This window comes from Bombina bombina, chromosome 5 (assembly GCF_027579735.1).
Source record: "Bombina bombina isolate aBomBom1 chromosome 5, aBomBom1.pri, whole genome shotgun sequence".
NCBI classification, from domain to species: Eukaryota; Metazoa; Chordata; class Amphibia; order Anura; family Bombinatoridae; genus Bombina; species Bombina bombina.
This window is the reverse complement of record NC_069503.1, coordinates 69,076,929-69,093,837: the sequence shown is the minus strand read 5'-3', so window position 1 is coordinate 69,093,837 and position 16,909 is coordinate 69,076,929. Positions and strand designations below refer to the sequence as shown.

At 38.7% G+C, this 16,909-nt stretch overlaps 1 protein-coding gene across 1 annotated transcript; it reads left to right on the top strand.

Annotated features, from left to right (window-relative positions):
- The first annotated feature begins 3,016 nt into the window (after positions 1-3,016).
- On the top strand, positions 3,017-6,281 carry LOC128659208 (gastrula zinc finger protein XlCGF8.2DB-like). Its single transcript, XM_053712887.1, has 2 exons — positions 3,017-3,133; positions 4,451-6,281. Exons 1-2 carry the CDS (start codon positions 3,115-3,117, stop codon positions 5,551-5,553), a joined length of 1,122 nt encoding a protein of 373 aa, XP_053568862.1. The 5' UTR covers positions 3,017-3,114; the 3' UTR covers positions 5,554-6,281.
- Positions 6,282-16,909: the final 10,628 nt, after the last annotated feature.

Sequence of the window (16,909 nt, the reverse complement as noted above, 5' to 3'; positions counted from 1 at the left end):
CTGTTTTTACGGCAGGTAAATATTTTTTAAGTTATACTCCAGTCACCACTACACCCTTGGCTTCTCCTTTCTCGTTGGTCCTTGGTCGAATGACTGGGAGTGACGTAGAGGGGAGGAGCTATATGCAGCTCTGCTGGGTGAATCCTCTTGCACTTCCTGTTGGGGAGGAGTAATATCCCAGAAGTAATGATGACCCGTGGACTGATCACACTACAGAAGAAAGGAATTTATCAGGTAAGCATAAATTATGTTTTTCCCCCTCCCACCAAGGCTTCAATGCACATAAGTGCATATTGGGGCACGCTCCCGCATGCACCGGGGACTGATCTGACACTGCTAGCCGGAAGTTAGCCAGCAATGGGAAGCCCACCCGCCTCCCTGCAGCTGCTCCCACCCACCAATGATCAGCACCATCGCTGGCCGATGCAGAGAGGGCCAGAGAATGTCTCTCTCTGCATCAGTGTGCCAAAAAAGGTATTGCAGTGATGCCTCAATATCGAGGCTTCATGGCAATACCTGTGGCTGGAAGTGATCAGGATTGCTTCCAGCCGCTTGAAGCCCCTGAGGACATACAGGGTACGTCCTTGATTGTTAACTGACCTTTTTTGTAGGACGTACCCTGTACATCCTTGGTCCTTAAGGGGTTAATTTGAATGTTTTGTGCCTGCTCAGTTCATTGGTTTAATTAATAAAACACAATAGTTTTTTTACTTTTTTTTTTTTGTTTTTTATTAAACTCACACAATTTAAATAATGAAAAATATAGCCATATACATAATTACTTATAATTGTGATTAAATGGAGGAATATAGATATTAAATATGACTAATAAAAATAGCATGACATTATTAACTGCACGTTATAAATTAGCAGCCTTGGGTACGTGAATAAGCTGTATTCAGATACATTAGGGACTCTGCAGACTAATACTGAATTAATTATTGTAATTTTTTCATATTCCTGTAAATGCGTTTTTGTTTCTTCCATGATAGTCTTTGAACATATGAAAAAAACTGTTTCTTATATTTGTTCATTGTTCATGTGTTTAACTAGAGTTGGCTGTAGTTTTCTAATTTAAAAAATATCTGTTCTTCTTGACTGGAGTAGCTGTGAAAGGTGCCCAGACTGAGATAAATTAAGATTTATTTTTGTAGGGAGTGAAAGAGTTAAATTATAAAGTATAGCTGTGGTTAATTATAACATAGATACAATATGGACAACAAAGAATTACTTTGAATAATTAAGTTACATGAAGCAAACAAGGAACATTAAGCTAAACTGTACACCGCTAGCGCAGGGTAAAAAACACGCTTCAGAAGCGTTTATGTGAAACAGCCAATAGAATTTCAGAAGCTCTTGTCCTATTGGCTAAGTTTGATTTTCCAAAATCAAATCAGCCAATAGGAATGCAAGGGACACCATTTTGAACCGTATACCTTTCATTGAAGATTCAGTATACCACGGCAACTGTATGAAGAGTATGCTTCGCACCGAATGTCTTCAGGATGGACCCTCTCCACGCCGCCTGGATGAAGATAGAAGAGACCGCCTTGATGAAGAATTCTCCCAGCCTGGATGAGGACTTCACCGCCTGGATGAAGATCGTTCAAGCAGGACTTCAAAAACTGTAAGTGGATCATCGGGGGTTAGTGTTGGGGTTTTTAAGGGTTTTTTGGGTGTTTTTTTTTTAGTTCAGGGTTTGGGCTTTTCTTAGAAGAGCTAAATGCCCTTTTTGCGGCAATGCGAAAGAGCTATAGGCCATTTTAAGGGCAATGCCCCTACAAATGCCCTTTTCAGGGCAATGGGTAGTTTAGGTTTTTTTAGATAGCTTTTTTTATTATTATTTTGTGGGTTTTGGGGGGGGGGTTGTAATGTTAGTGAATCTTTGTATTTTTTTCAGGTAAAAGAGTTGTTAAATTGGTAGTTTATTATAGATTAGGTTTTTTATTTTGTGGTGTTTTTTTTTTTTTAAATGGGTATTAGAATAGGATTAATTGTTGTTTTTGATAATTCGTTTATTTCTTTCATGTAATTGGCAAGAGTCCATGAGCTAGTGACGTATGGTATATACAATCCTACCAGGAGGGGCAAAGTTCCCCAAACCTCAAAATGCCTATAAATATACCCCTCACCACACCCACAATTCAGTTTTACAAACTTTGCCTCCCTATGGAGCTGGTGAAGTAAGTTTGTGCTTGATTTTCTTCTGTGATATGCGCTTCTCAGCATTTTGAAGCCCGATTCATCTCAGAGTACAGTGAATGTCAGAGGGATGTGAAGGGAGTATTGCCTATTGATTTTATGTTTCTCCTCACGGGAAATCTTTTCAAGGGTTCTCTGTTATCGGTCATAGAGATTCATCTCCTACCTCCCTTTTCAGATCGACGATATACTCTCATATTCCATTACCTCTACTGTTACTGTTTCAGTACTGGTCTATGTAAACACAAATTCTTCCTTTTCTTTTCTATATCCAAAATAACAATTGAAATGAATATTTAGTGCCTATATCTCCCACACCCCCTTGCTGTGTGATGTAAGACAACTCAGTATTGACCAAGAGAAGTTAAAGGACTGGGGGTGGAGCACATGACAAAATGTCTGACAGTGATAATTAGTAGGAAGTACAATACCAATACTGCAGTATTCAATTTAACTTATATTTAAACAACTGATATTTAATATTTATTTCAGGAGAAAATATTGTTTCATATAAATGATAGAAAACAAAGACTATAATATATTTGTAAAGTTGTGATATGGCCCCACTTAAATAGATTTTCTACCATTACGTTGTATAGATCTGGGGAGATTCATATATAAGGGGCAATTATAACTCTCACAGAGCTAACTGTACTAAATGCTTGTGCTGAATCAATAGCACATATGTAATAACCTAATCAGCTGATCTGTATCACATGAATTGTTATGTGTGCCTTTAATTATACCATACGTACAGTTAATCAGAACCATTATTTATTATTATCTGTCTAAACCATTTAATATACTTTTTACAGACACGGCCAGAGCACTGAGAGATATCAGGTATTGATGTAACTGGAGTGAATAAGGGAACCTTCTTCCTGAGCACAGACATTGGAGCCTGTTATCAGCATGAACTCATATGGGTTAGGTGAGTAAAATAGATATTATGCTGATTTTTATTACTGGAAAATAGAATAGATCACTCATTACACAAATATAAACTATAATATTTATATATGCATCTTTAAAGGGACAGTGTACCCAATTTTTTTCTTTTGTAATTCAGAAAGAGCATGCAATTTTAAGCAACTTTCTAATTTAGTCCTATTATCAATTTTTCTTCGTTCTCTTTCTACCTTTATTAGAAAAAGAAGGCATCTAAGCTTTTTTTTGTTTCAGTACTCTGGACAGCACACTTTTTTATTGGTGGATGAATTTATCCACCAATCAGCAAGGACAACCCAGGTTGTTCACCAAAAATGGGCCGTCATCTAAACTTACATTCTTGCATTTCAAATAAAGATACCAAGAGAATGAAGAAAATTTGATAATAGGAGTAAATTAGAAAGTTGCTTAAAATTTCATGCTCAATCTGAATCACAAATTTTTTTTTGGGTACAGTGTCCCTTTAAGAACATTTGTGTCAGTGACCGTTATAAAAAAGGAGCAACCCCCATTGGGCTAAGAAGGAGGGTAAAAAATACTATTCCCCCCTGTCCTTTTAGACAGATGATGTCTAACTGCCGCCTAACCTCACCCCCAGACCTGGTTCATTACTCAGAACACCTGCAACTCCATCTTCTCCTGCCCTGACCTCGCTCATGGAACACCCATAACTACACTTATGCCAACCTTTTTCCCATGTGTGGAACACCCACAACTCCTCCAGTGTTCCCCACCCCAGAACCACCACTAATTTGTGTGCTTCATTTTACAGTGAGAATTAAACTAATAAAGTTTTTGGCTGTTTATATAAATAGAACAACCACAGCCGAAAGCTAAGAAATATCATAAGATCACTGCTTCTTACCCTCTCAAAACATTTCACACTGATTATTAGTCTGTTATGATTAAGACATCATGTTCTCACCCCACTGGTTGATCTTAAGCCAGGCAGCGCTGTATCTGCAGTTGCTTGTGCAATGTTAAATGAGGAAGCTGGATGCCAACTCTCTTGACCAGAATACAGATGTACTTGTTCCCTGGCTGAGAACATTATCCACACGCACCTTGTTTAATGCGGCCCTATAGCTTGTTTTCATCAGTAATCAGTAATTTAGGTTGCTATGATGAATTAATGTTTACATTCTTTGTCATGCTTTTTTAATTTTTGATATACAAGTAAATTTAAAAATACAAAACAGAAGACATTTTTGAGTATAATAAAATGTTTTTTAATTGAGATGGATTATATTATAATAAATAAACATACTTATTTTTCTTTATTCCATTTCTTTTTATGTAGACAAATACGTCAATAGTTCATATTTATCCTTCACTACAGGAAGTATCAGAATGATACCGCAAACTCCAATAGTCTTAGACACCAATGACTATTCACAAACATTGGGGAAATCACAGCAGATATTTAAAGAAGATGGTGAATTGGCAGGAACTGGGCAGCAATTATTATGTACAGAGAGTAATTTAGTCCTCAAACAAGAGGACAACATTTATGACTTTTCTAGTGAAATTATTATCCCAGAGGATAAACCACACATATGTACTGAGTTTTCAAAACATATTAAAGAAGGGAAAAGTCTGCATTCTAGCCAAACAATTCATACAAAGGAGAAACATTTCAAATCTACAGAATGTGAGAAAAGCTTTAGATGGAAGTCTCATCCACTAGAACACTACAAAATTCACACAGGTGAGAAACCACACACATGTCCTGTGTGCGGCAAATGTTTTACACGAATGAATAATCTGAAAAGTCATGAAAAGATTCACACAGGGGAAAAGCCGTTCACATGTACAGAGTGTGGGAAAAGTTTTACACGAATGGATTATCTGAAAAGTCATGAAAGGATTCACACAGGGGAAAAGCCTTTTACATGTTCAGAGTGTGGGAAATGTTTTACAGAGAAAAGTCATCTGAAATATCATGAAAGGAGTCACACAGTAGAAAAGCCTTTAACATGTACAGAGTGTGGAAAAAGTTTTACACATATGAATAATCTGAAAACTCATGAAAGGATTCACACAGGAGAAAAGCTATTCACATGTACAGAGTGTGGAAAAAGTTTTACACATATGAATAATCTGAAAACTCATGAAAGGATTCACACAGGAGAAAAGCTATTCACATGTACAGAGTGTGGAAAAAGTTTTACACAAAAGATTGATCTGAAAACTCATGAATGGATTCACACAGGAGAAAAGCCTTTCACATGTACAGAGTGTGGTAAACGTTTTACACAAAAGAGTGGACTGAAAATACATGAAAGGATTCACACAGGAGAAAAGCCTTTCACATGTACAGAGTGTGGGAAACGTTTTACACAAAAGAGTGATCTTAAAACTCATGAAAGGAGTCACAAGGGAAGAAAGCTTTCACATGTTTAGAAAGTGGAGAAAAGGTTTTTATTGAAATCAGATATCACAAAACACCAAATATTTACACACACATAAACTTTATATACACAGTGTACAACCTTTTTACAATTATCTTAAAGAGGAAAAGCTCTCTAAATAGAAGCATCAAAAAGGATCGTATTGTAAATAATACTTTCTAAATCCCAGTTAAAAAAGCCCCAGATTTTAAGTGCTCCGATGCACCTCAATTTCTCTCATATAAATGTGATAGAATCCAAACACCACACTGGAATATACAAATCTGTCCTCATCCAGTTTACACAACCATTCACCACCAAAGCACCCCCAGTGTTGTTTATTAATATGCCAGTGTTAGAAGTTGTATGTTTGTTTTACATAGGGGAGGAAATAATTACATTTACGTCTTTATATGAATAGAGTGTTAGAGAATTATATAAACAAGAACATCAGTCTCAAATGATTGACATCTGGGACATATATTTAATGCGCACATCATGTGGATAAACCTTTTCTTATAATAATAGATGCTTAGCATTGCACATGTTATATACCAGAGGAATTACTGAGGGGAAACTGATTTTATTTAATGAGACACAATATCAGTAACCGGTACATACGGTGATCATAATCAGTTTAATTTAAATGGCTACTATAACCTACATGTATACTGGGTATGTAATATGTGTGTCATGTTATGTAACTTGTTATTATGTCTGTTTTATATAAGATAAAACAGAATGGAGGGGCGCCTCATGTGTGGTATCATCTATTAATTAACAACGAGTCACAGAACTATTGCCAAATGGGTACTCACAAATTTGGAGAGCACACTTATGTGCTGGTAGGGGCGGGCTGCAGAATTAGAAAGGTGTAACAGCTCACCCACTTGAAGGCGCTCTTGGCGTAAGATGGTGGTGCTATAAGGGAGACAAGAAATACGGGCACCACATGTGCAGACTATTAATGGTACAACCGCAACAGATTCCTTAATGTGGAGGGTACTCACATATTCCCAGAGCACACCAATGTGCTTGTAGAAGCAGGCTGCAGATTGGTAGAGGTGTGGCAGCTCACCCAAACTCTAGGTATCTTGATATTTGTATGATAATGTGTTCCCTCAGGTGCTGGGCTGGTCTCTCATAGGTGAACAATGGCAGATGGTGGGTAGAAATGAATCCACTCAAAGGATAAAAGATATATCCAAATTTATTTAAAAAAGCATAAAAGTTTAAAAACAACAGCACAATGATTGCTGATGAGAGTGGATAACAGGGTGTCCAATAATCACCCAATCATGCAACGCGTTTCACGGTTCACAGACCGTTTAATCAGGCATAAAAAATCATAATAAATCATGCTACCCTTCACTGCCTTATATACCTCACTAATGAACAGAACAAAACACCTCTTTTTGCTGGAGAATGATTGATGTGGTACACCTGTGTGGGTTAGTCCAAATCACTGGCCTAGAGGTGAAAAATCCCTCTTGACTCTGTAAACACTCACCTATGTTTGCATTTATTAATCTATTCTCTGCAGTACAATTATCTGGTGGAATAAACTTCATAACCAATCATTGTTATTAAAAAGCTCCAAACTAGTGTTTTGTATAATATTTTATTGTTTTCCTGCGAAACATTGACTGCTTCAGTATCAGAAATCAGCAAGCTACTGCAGGGTTTAAGAATTTGATAATTCTAGGGGAAACTCTCGGATTTGACCTCTTTGCCTACTTTCTGCAGTTAGGCCACGCAGCTGCCATACTCACACAGCGACTGGCAGTTTGTGGAGCCGGGGCTGCCGCACATTCCCCCCCCTAGGAGACTGGGGTTACGAGTAGTATTACTTACTACTACTGAAGATTTTCTATACTATAATAGATCGAGATCCTAACGTAGCTGGGAAAAAGGTCCAGTGAAGAACTCCTCTCGCTGGTAGAGAGTGACCCTATGCTAAGATGGCGTGCACTACTCAGCTACTACTAAGCGACTTGGAAGATATTTTGAACGACCACTTCCACCAGTTATCAACCCTCATTAAACAAGAATGGGGGAGCCTGAAGATTTCTAAACACCCTCCTGCAAACTGCCTGGGGAGCCAGGCGGTAGAAATTGAACCTTTTCCACTCAACCCACCTACCAAAGAAAACCCGGCATATGTACAGCATTGCAGTGACCAGGCCACGCTGGAGGACTCACGGATCGGTCAGATGGAGCCGCCGAGTTACCGAGTCTTACAGCCTAGCCAGCTTCCTTTTTCTGGAATGGACAGCAGATCTGAGACGGCACTGGTGACCCGCGAAACAAGTGCAGCTGGGCAAGGTACGCAAGTAGAAGACGCCAATATAGCAGAAGCCGATGCAGGGAGATGGAAAGCGGGATTCACATTGGCAGTGTCTAATTGTTTCAAACACAGTGGCTCCCCGATGCCTTCATATGATTTGAATGCTGGGGCTAAACCACATGATAAATCTGCTCTCAAACTATTGGAGGCATATGCCGGTCTCACCAAAACCAGCTGGCCGGGTCAAGAGTTGGTAAAATCAAAGTTCAGAGCGACCTTAGATGGACTTCCCATACAAGACGCTAGCGTTATGGGAATCCTGATGTTACCCACATGGAGGACTGCACTACTACTCAGCCCACAGTCACCGGATCAGCAGTATAACAACTTAACCAGCTTTATGAACTATGCTGAAACCGTGGTGATCTATTTGCACTACATCCAATATTCTGCCACTGTACTGAGCCGAGATAGCGAGATGACTGGTGTCGGTTAAAATCTTGAGGGGGATACGCTAATGCAAACTGCAAACTTTCCCACTCGCTATACCCCAACATGCTGCGCTGTTATTCCTTGCAAGATAAGTGCCATTAGGAACTTTTTATGTTTATTAAGATTTGTGTGCCTTAGCCTACCCACCCACACTCGACAATTAAATCATACAGCGGCTCTGCAAAGAGAACTATTGACCCATGTCCTAGATATGGGAAACGTGAGCATTTGCCTTTACAAGCGGATCGCCCTGCAAGGTTATCAATTCTCTGTAATGCACTGGATAGTGGTATCACTGATTTTAATAGCATCATACAGCTTGAACTACCGCCATATAAGGTATTTCTGCTATTAGCCTTGACTTTCTAGATGCCGACAGGCACAAACAGTATCCGGGTTGACGGACTAGTGTCAACAGAGCACCATCTGAATATCTGTTATGGAATAGGCTAGCTTGCATAGAGTCTGATGTGTTATTTATTATGTACTCATGGCTTGTGTTTCAACCTATATTCAACTGTTGCAAATGTTCTTCTTTCAATCTACCTGCTTTAGAAATTGCTCATTGCAGTGTTTCTATACATGACGATTTACTCTGCATACCCCAGAGACGATACTTTATAAGCTGTCTGAGGTACAGTTAACTACTCGTATATTACTGTATAATGTGTTCACTTTTTCTAGTCTAAGGTCTAATGCTAGTTTAATTTTATAGATGTAACCTATTTTGTAACTCTAGTTAATGTGCACAGGTTGGAATGTGTTTATACCTATTCTCTTATATCCAAACTTTTAAAGCCTGCAATAGCTATTGGCTATAATATATTTGGCTCTTAAGCTATCTTATAAGGTTTTTGATGATACACATTACCTGTCCATAAGCCTGATTGCTATTATCCAGTAATTGCTTCCTCCAGTGGTCATTTGAAAATATTTTTAACCTGGAAGCCCAGCACAATTTTGACTAGGGTACTCCCCCTGGCCTAACTACCTAACTACTAGTACATTTACCCGTTCAGATCCCCTATTTATATAGGATACCTTGAATTAGAGATAGGAGCCTCCCTGGAAAACATTAAAAGCTTCCTACTAGGCTACAGCAGTACCCACCTTGATATAAGTCAATTGAACAAGTCTATTTTTTTTTTTTGGCAGATCCCCCTGTCCACCCACTTTTTCAGCTTGTTGCACATATCTCACATTGACAATTATATTCCCATAACACATAATGCACCAATAATACTATGGACCTTAAACCTAATTCTACACCTAGTATTGTGCATTTAAAATATGACATGCCTATATCTCGCAATCCCCATGGCTCATAAATTCCTCATAGCAGAGGATTCACAGCAATCTTCTTCGAGTTAATCAATGCTATATAACTCTATACCTAATACGAGTAGTCCTCCTATACACTTGTGAGTCTCTCATGTGCATACCAACATAAATTTTACCTACTATATATATTCTCATTGTTTATGCTATCTCACACTCTATAATTTAATATTTATAGTGTGCACTACTTAAGTTAATTATTAAAACAAAAAAAAGAGGTTTGCTTTGAGGCCCAAAAGTGGTCTCCCTTATTCCATGATAACCATCTCTGTTTTATTCTGCTTATGTATGAGGTCCAAGAGTGGCCTCCCAAGTCCACTAGAAGGTTCACATTTAAATGGGTAAATCACTTTTGTATATTAGAGCAGTTTACTAATGCTTATTTTCCCTTTTAGATTACCTGTATACACTTGATATTGTAATGTACTTGAAATTTTTTGTAATCTCTTAATGAGTATATTGTATTTATTTGCTAGTTTGTGATTTGCTTTTTGCATCCTCAATAAAAAAAAAAAAAAAAGCTCCAAACTGGTGAACATGTAAATAGGTTCCCTTACTGGGATTGATGATCCCTCCCACCCCTTTTATTTTACACATTTGAGGTGGTATAACCCTTCCAAAGATATTTTGGGAGTCTGTGTTTGACAACACTGATTGATGTGGTACACCTGTGTGGGTTAGTCAAAATCACTGGCCTAGAGGTGAAAAATCCCTCTTGACTCTGTAAACACTCACCTATGTTTGCATTTATTAATCTATTCTCTGCAGTACAATTATCTGGTGGAATAAACTTCATAACTAATCATTGTTATTAAAAAGCTCCAAACTGGTGAACATGTAAATAGGTTCCCTTACTGGGATTGATGATCCCTCCCACCCCTTTTATTTTACACATTTGAGGTGGTATAACCCTTCCAAAGATATTTTGGGAGTCTGTGTTTGACAACACTATGATTGATGTGGTACACCTGTGTGGGTTAGTCCAAATCACTGGCCTAGAGGTGAAAAATCCCTCTTGACTTTGTAAACACTCACCTATGTTTGCATTTATTAATCTATTCTCTGCAGTACAACTATCTGGTGGAATAAACTTCATAACTAATCATTGTTATTAAAAAGCTCCAAACTGGTGAACATGTAAATAGGTTCCCTTAGTGGGATAGATGATCACTCCCACCCCTTTTATTTTACACATTTGAGGTGGTATAACCCTTCCAAAGATATTTTGGGAGTCTGTATTTGACAACACAATGTGATGAAAAGTTATATCGAAATTCGTGTCAATTTAAATGTTTACTTCAATTTGTCTAGTTTAAACTACTAGTAGCAACTAAAACTGTATAATTACTACTTTGTTATGAACACATACAGATCGTGTAGCGGTTCTATGTTGTTATTTACTAGCCTGAACACTCTTATTCTATTGGTCAAAGCTGCTATGTGGGCAGTGGCCGCGTGACGTGGAGGCCGACCGCCACCACCCACTTGTTACCCAGAACCAGTAATTGTTCATATTGTCATTTGACAGGGTGCCGTCTATGATAGACGCCCCCTGAGTCTCTAAGATTTGACAGTCTGCTTTGAAGCCATCTCAGCGGTCCACTGACCGAACAGAGTTCCGTTTACAAGTCCCAATCGCAACAGCCAAAAAGCCCTTCTTATAGAAGTATAGAGATCGTCAGCCTCGCAACTGTAGTTGCGGAAATATCTGATTTGTATGCAATGATAACCCAACCAAGGACCTGCTTACAGTTTTCCTCAAAAGTGGGTGTGTGTGTAGCCTGGCCAATCACTTTCTTAATCCAGATTGCAGTTTTCCTCAAAAGTGGGTGTGTGTAAACTAGCCAATCACTCTCTTAGTGCAAATTAGTTTGTGATTGGCTGACATGTCAGTATGTGCATAGCGATTGTTGCGATACTCGCAACAGTGTCACTCTAGTTCTTTATTGTAGAGTGTGTTATATTGTTTGTATGGATCGGGAGTAAGTTATTTTCCTTTTTTACTACGTGTGTGTTACAATATTATTGTCGTTTCTCAAACCGCTATATAATGAACTTTGTGTCTTGTGTTTCTATTCGCCGGCATTTATTTCATTCTCTGGCTAATTGCCTACCAAAATCTTTATATAATACAATTATTATATTAGTATTATATAAAGATTTTGGTAGGCAATTAGCCAGAGAATGAAATAAATGCCGGCGAATAGAAACACAAGACACAAAGTTCATTATATAGCGGTTTGAGAAACGACAATAATATTGTAACACACACGTAGTAAAAAAGGAAAATCACTTACTCCCGATCCATACAAACAATATAACACACTCTACAATAAAGAACTAGAGTGACACTGTTGCGAGTATCGCAACAATCGCTATGCACATACTGACATGTCAGCCAATCACAAACTAATTTGCATTAAGAGAGTGATTGGCTAGTTTACACACACCCACTTTTGAGGAAAACTGCAATCCGGATTAAGAAAGTGATTGGCCAGGCTACACACACACCCACTTTTGAGGAAAACTGTAAGCAGGTCCTCGGTTGGGTTATCATTGCATACAAATCTGATATTTCCGCAACTACAGTTGCGAGGCTGACGATCTCTATACTTCTATAAGAAGGGCTTTTTGGCTGTTGCGATTGGGACTTGTAAACGGAACTCTGTTCGGTCAGTGGACCGCTGAGATGGCTTCCAAGCAGACTGTCAAATCTTAGAGACTCAGGGGGCGTCTATCATAGACGGCACCCTGTCAAATGACAATATGAACAATTACTGGTTCTGGGTAACAAGTGGGTAGTGGCGGTCGGCCTCCACGTCACGCGGCCACTGCCCACATAGCAGCTTTGACCAATAGAATAAGAGTGTTCAGGCTAGTAAATAACAACATAGAACCGCTACACGATCTGTATGTGTTCATAACAAAGTAGGAATTATACAGTTTTAGTTGCTACTAGTAGTTTAAACTAGACAAATTGAAGTAAACATTTAAATTGACACGAATTTCGATATAACTTTTCATCACATAGTGTTGTCAAATACAGACTCCCAAAATATCTTTGGAAGGGTTATACCACCTCAAATGTGTAAAATAAAAGGGGTGGGAGGGATCATCTATCCCAGTAAGGGAACCTATTTACATGTTCACCAGTTTGGAGCTTTTTAATAACAATGATTAGTTATGAAGTTTATTCCACCAGATAATTGTACTGCAGAGAATAGATTAATAAATGCAAACATAGGTGAGTGTTTACAAAGTCAAGAGGGATTTTTCACCTCTAGGCCAGTGATTTGGACTAACCCACACAGGTGTACCACATCAATCATAGTGTTGTCAAATACAGACTCCCAAAATATCTTTGGAAGGGTTATACCACCTCAGATGTGTAAAATAAAAGGGGTGGGAGGGATCATCTATCCAAGTAAGGGAACCTATTTACATGTTCACCAGTTTGGAGCTTTTTAATAACAATGATTAGTTATGAAGTTTATTCCACCAGATAATTGTACTGCAGAGAATAGATTAATAAATGCAAACATAGGTGAGTGTTTACAGAGTCAAGAGGGATTTTTCACCTCTAGGCCAGTGATTTGGACTAACCCACACAGGTGTACCACATCAATCATAGTGTTGTCAAATACAGACTGCCAAAATATCTTTGGAAGGGTTATACCACCTCAAATGTGTAAAATAAAAGGGGTGGGAGGGATCATCTATCCCAGTAAGGGAACCTATTTACATGTTCACCAGTTTGGAGCTTTTTAATAACAATGATTAGTTATGAAGTTTATTCCACCAGATAATTGTACTGCAGAGAATAGATTAATAAATGCAAACATAGGTGAGTGTTTACAGAGTCAAGAGGGATTTTTCACCTCTAGGCCAGTGATTTGGACTAACCCACACAGGTGTACCACATCAATCATTCTCCAGCAAAAAGAGGTGTTTTGTTCTGTTCATTAGTGAGGTATATAAGGCAGTGAAGGGTAGCATGATTTATTATGATTTTTTATGCCTGATGAAACGGTCTGTGAACCGTGAAACGCGTTGCATGATTGGGTGATTATTGGACACCCTGTTATCCACTCTCATCAGCAATCATTGTGCTGTTGTTTTTAAACTTTTATGCTTTTTTAAATAAATTTGGATATATCTTTTATCCTTTGAGTGGATTCATTTCTACCCACCATCTGCCATTGTTCACCTATGAGAGACCAGCCCAGCACCTGAGGGAACACATTATCATACAAATATCAAGATACCTAGAGTTTGGGTGAGCTGCCACACCTCTACCAATCTGCAGCCTGCTTCTACAAGCACATTGGTGTGCTCTGGGAATATGTGAGTACCCTCCACATTAAGGAATCTGTTGTGGTTGTACCATTAATAGTCTGCACATGTGGTGCCCGTATTTCTTGTCTCCCTTATAGCACCACCATCTTACGCCAAGAGCGCCTTCAAGTGGGTGAGCTGTTACACCTTTCTAATTCTGCAGCCCGCCCCTACCAGCACATAAGTGTGCTCTCCAAATTTGTGAGTACCCATTTGGCAATAGTTCTGTGACTCGTTGTTAATTAATAGATGATACCACACATGAGGCGCCCCTCCATTCTGTTTTATCTTATATAGTACCACCTGGACCATCCAGTGAGGAGGAGGCAGCCGCTACAGCAATCGTTATCCTTTGAAGAACATATAAAGGACTGTCTAATTTTTTCACAATTGCAAGTGTATTTTCACTACAGTATCTAATAATTTACTGTTTTCTGCCTTTATTGTGTATATACTCATCTATGATAGCTTAACATTGCCCCATCATATATACTTTTGTTCTAGATTAATGATTATACTGCATCTTGAGCGCGCCCTTCAGTGATTAGGTTATATTATGTCTGTTAGATGTTTTCATGTTAGTTAGAAGCCACAAGAACTGATAATAGCACATACTGTATATATAAAGGGGACATTATATATCTGATAAATCCCTTTGTATCAAGAGCACAAGTATTCGGTATATTTATACCATTGTGTGCATATTTCATGTAATGCTGATTTTTACTATATAATTATATGTAATGTTTTTTTTCAACAGCCAATAGGATTTCAGTAGCTTTCATCCTTTTGGCTGATTTTGAATTTGAAGAATCAAAGGAATTCAAGGGACGCCATATTTAATTACATACCTTGAATTTCCTATTCAGTGTGCGGCGGTGACCGTACGAAGAGGATCCTCCACACTTCGTGGCTCAGCGGTCTCTGGTCTTCAGTTCCGCGGTACAGGAAAAAGAAGGAAGAGGTCCCAGGCTTGGAAGAAGATGGCGGTTGCTTGGAAGAAGACTTCACTGCCGTCTGGAACACGATCTTCTCTGCCGGACTTAAGGAACCATGAGTGCCTATCTTGGGGTTAGAGTTAGGCTTTTTTTTACATTTTGGGGGGGGTTTCATTTTTACATTAGGGATTTGGGCCATCTTAAAAGAGCTGAATGCCCTTTTAAGAGCAGTAAAAGATGCCCATACAAATGCCCCTTTTGGGGGAAATGGGTAGTTTAGGGTTTTTTTTAGAGTTAAGTTATTTTATTTTGGGGGTTTGGTGAGTGGGGGGTTTTACTTTTAGAGGGGGGACTTTGTTTTTTTTTTATTGCAAAAGAGCTGTTAAACTTAGGGCGATGCCCTACAAAAGGACCTTTTTATATGCTATTGGTAGTAAAGTATTAGATTAGTGTTTTTGTTTTTTTGGGGGGGGGCTTTTTTATTTCATAGGAATTAGGTAATTGGGTATAATTTTTTTATTTTAGATAAATTTGTTTATTTTTTGTAATGTTAGACTTTTTTTTTCTTTAATTTCGCTTAATTTAAACTGTTTATTTTTAAATTAATGTTAGGTTTTTTATTTTAAATGTAATTTAGTATTTTAATTTATGTAATGGGGTTAATTTAGGGCATGTTAGGTTAGGGGCTTAGTGATTAGTTATTGGCGGTTTAGGGGTTAATAGATTTATTAGGGTAATTGCAATGTGGGTTAATGGCGGTTTAGGGGTTAATAGATTTATTAGGGTAATTGCGATGTGGGTTAATGGCGGATTAGGAGTTAATAGATTTATATAGATACTTTGCTTTGTGGGGGCATTGCGGCTTAGTGGTTAATACATTAGTTATTGCAGGGGGGTTGCGGATGAGAGGTAGATATTGTGCATGCATTAGTTATTAGTTACAGCGAGTGACGAGTAAAATATAGTGCGGCACCGTATTTGCGATTGAGTGTAGTGTAAGGTCGGGTTACCATAGTAAACTATTCATTTTTTTCGACATTCATATCGGGTGGAAGCGTTTACTCAATGGTAACTTACACCTACATGAAATGGGCGACCACACGCAAAGTGGTAACCGCTTCAATGGAAACCTGGTACTAAAATGGAGCCGTAAATTACTTTTAGCTGTCGGCCACTTTGGTAGCTTTTGGCTTAATTTATTTCATTTTCTTCAAATACTTACCTTTAAATCTTCACAGCTGCTCCAGCAATCCCCCCCGACCGGCGGAAGCCTCTTCATATGTCGGAAATGATGAATCCATCTTCCTCCAATCATGGCTCCCCCCCCCCCCTGGGCGAATCATGGCCTGAGGCAACGCCGTGATTGCAGGAAGACGGATTTGTCATTTTGGACCCACAAAGAGGGCTTGCAGCGGGCAGAGGAAGCGCTGTAACGGCTGTCAGGATTAAAGGGTAAGTATTTGAAGAAAACGAGTGAAATGTAAATTTTGATGAAGCGGCCTTGTTTTTTATAGGATTATTAAAAACCGGGCACCGATTCATCTAAATTGAGTCCACGGCTTCATTCCTTACTATTGGGAAATACTGAATCTGGCCACCAGGAGGAGGTAAAGACACCCCAGCCAAAGGCTTAAATATCCCTCCCACTACCCCATTACCCCAGTCATTCTTTGCCTTTCATCACAGGAGGTGGCAAAGAAGTGTCAGAAGATTTCAGAAAAGTCCTTAGAGGGGTAGTTGCTCTTCGATATGTGACTGGAGTTTTAAGTAGTCATGTCAGCCTCTCAATGAGTTCATTGACGAAAGTTAGAGTCTGGAGATTCAGGGAGAGTCTTTCTGCAAATCCATCCAGACTGTCAGCTAACAACTCCTAAGCAATCAGTGTTGACGAGTTTCACTGCCTGCTTTTCTCACTCAAGTCCATGTCCGGAGCGCTGCTACAAGACTGTCACACTTGAGAGGCTGTGTTTCTTTTCCAC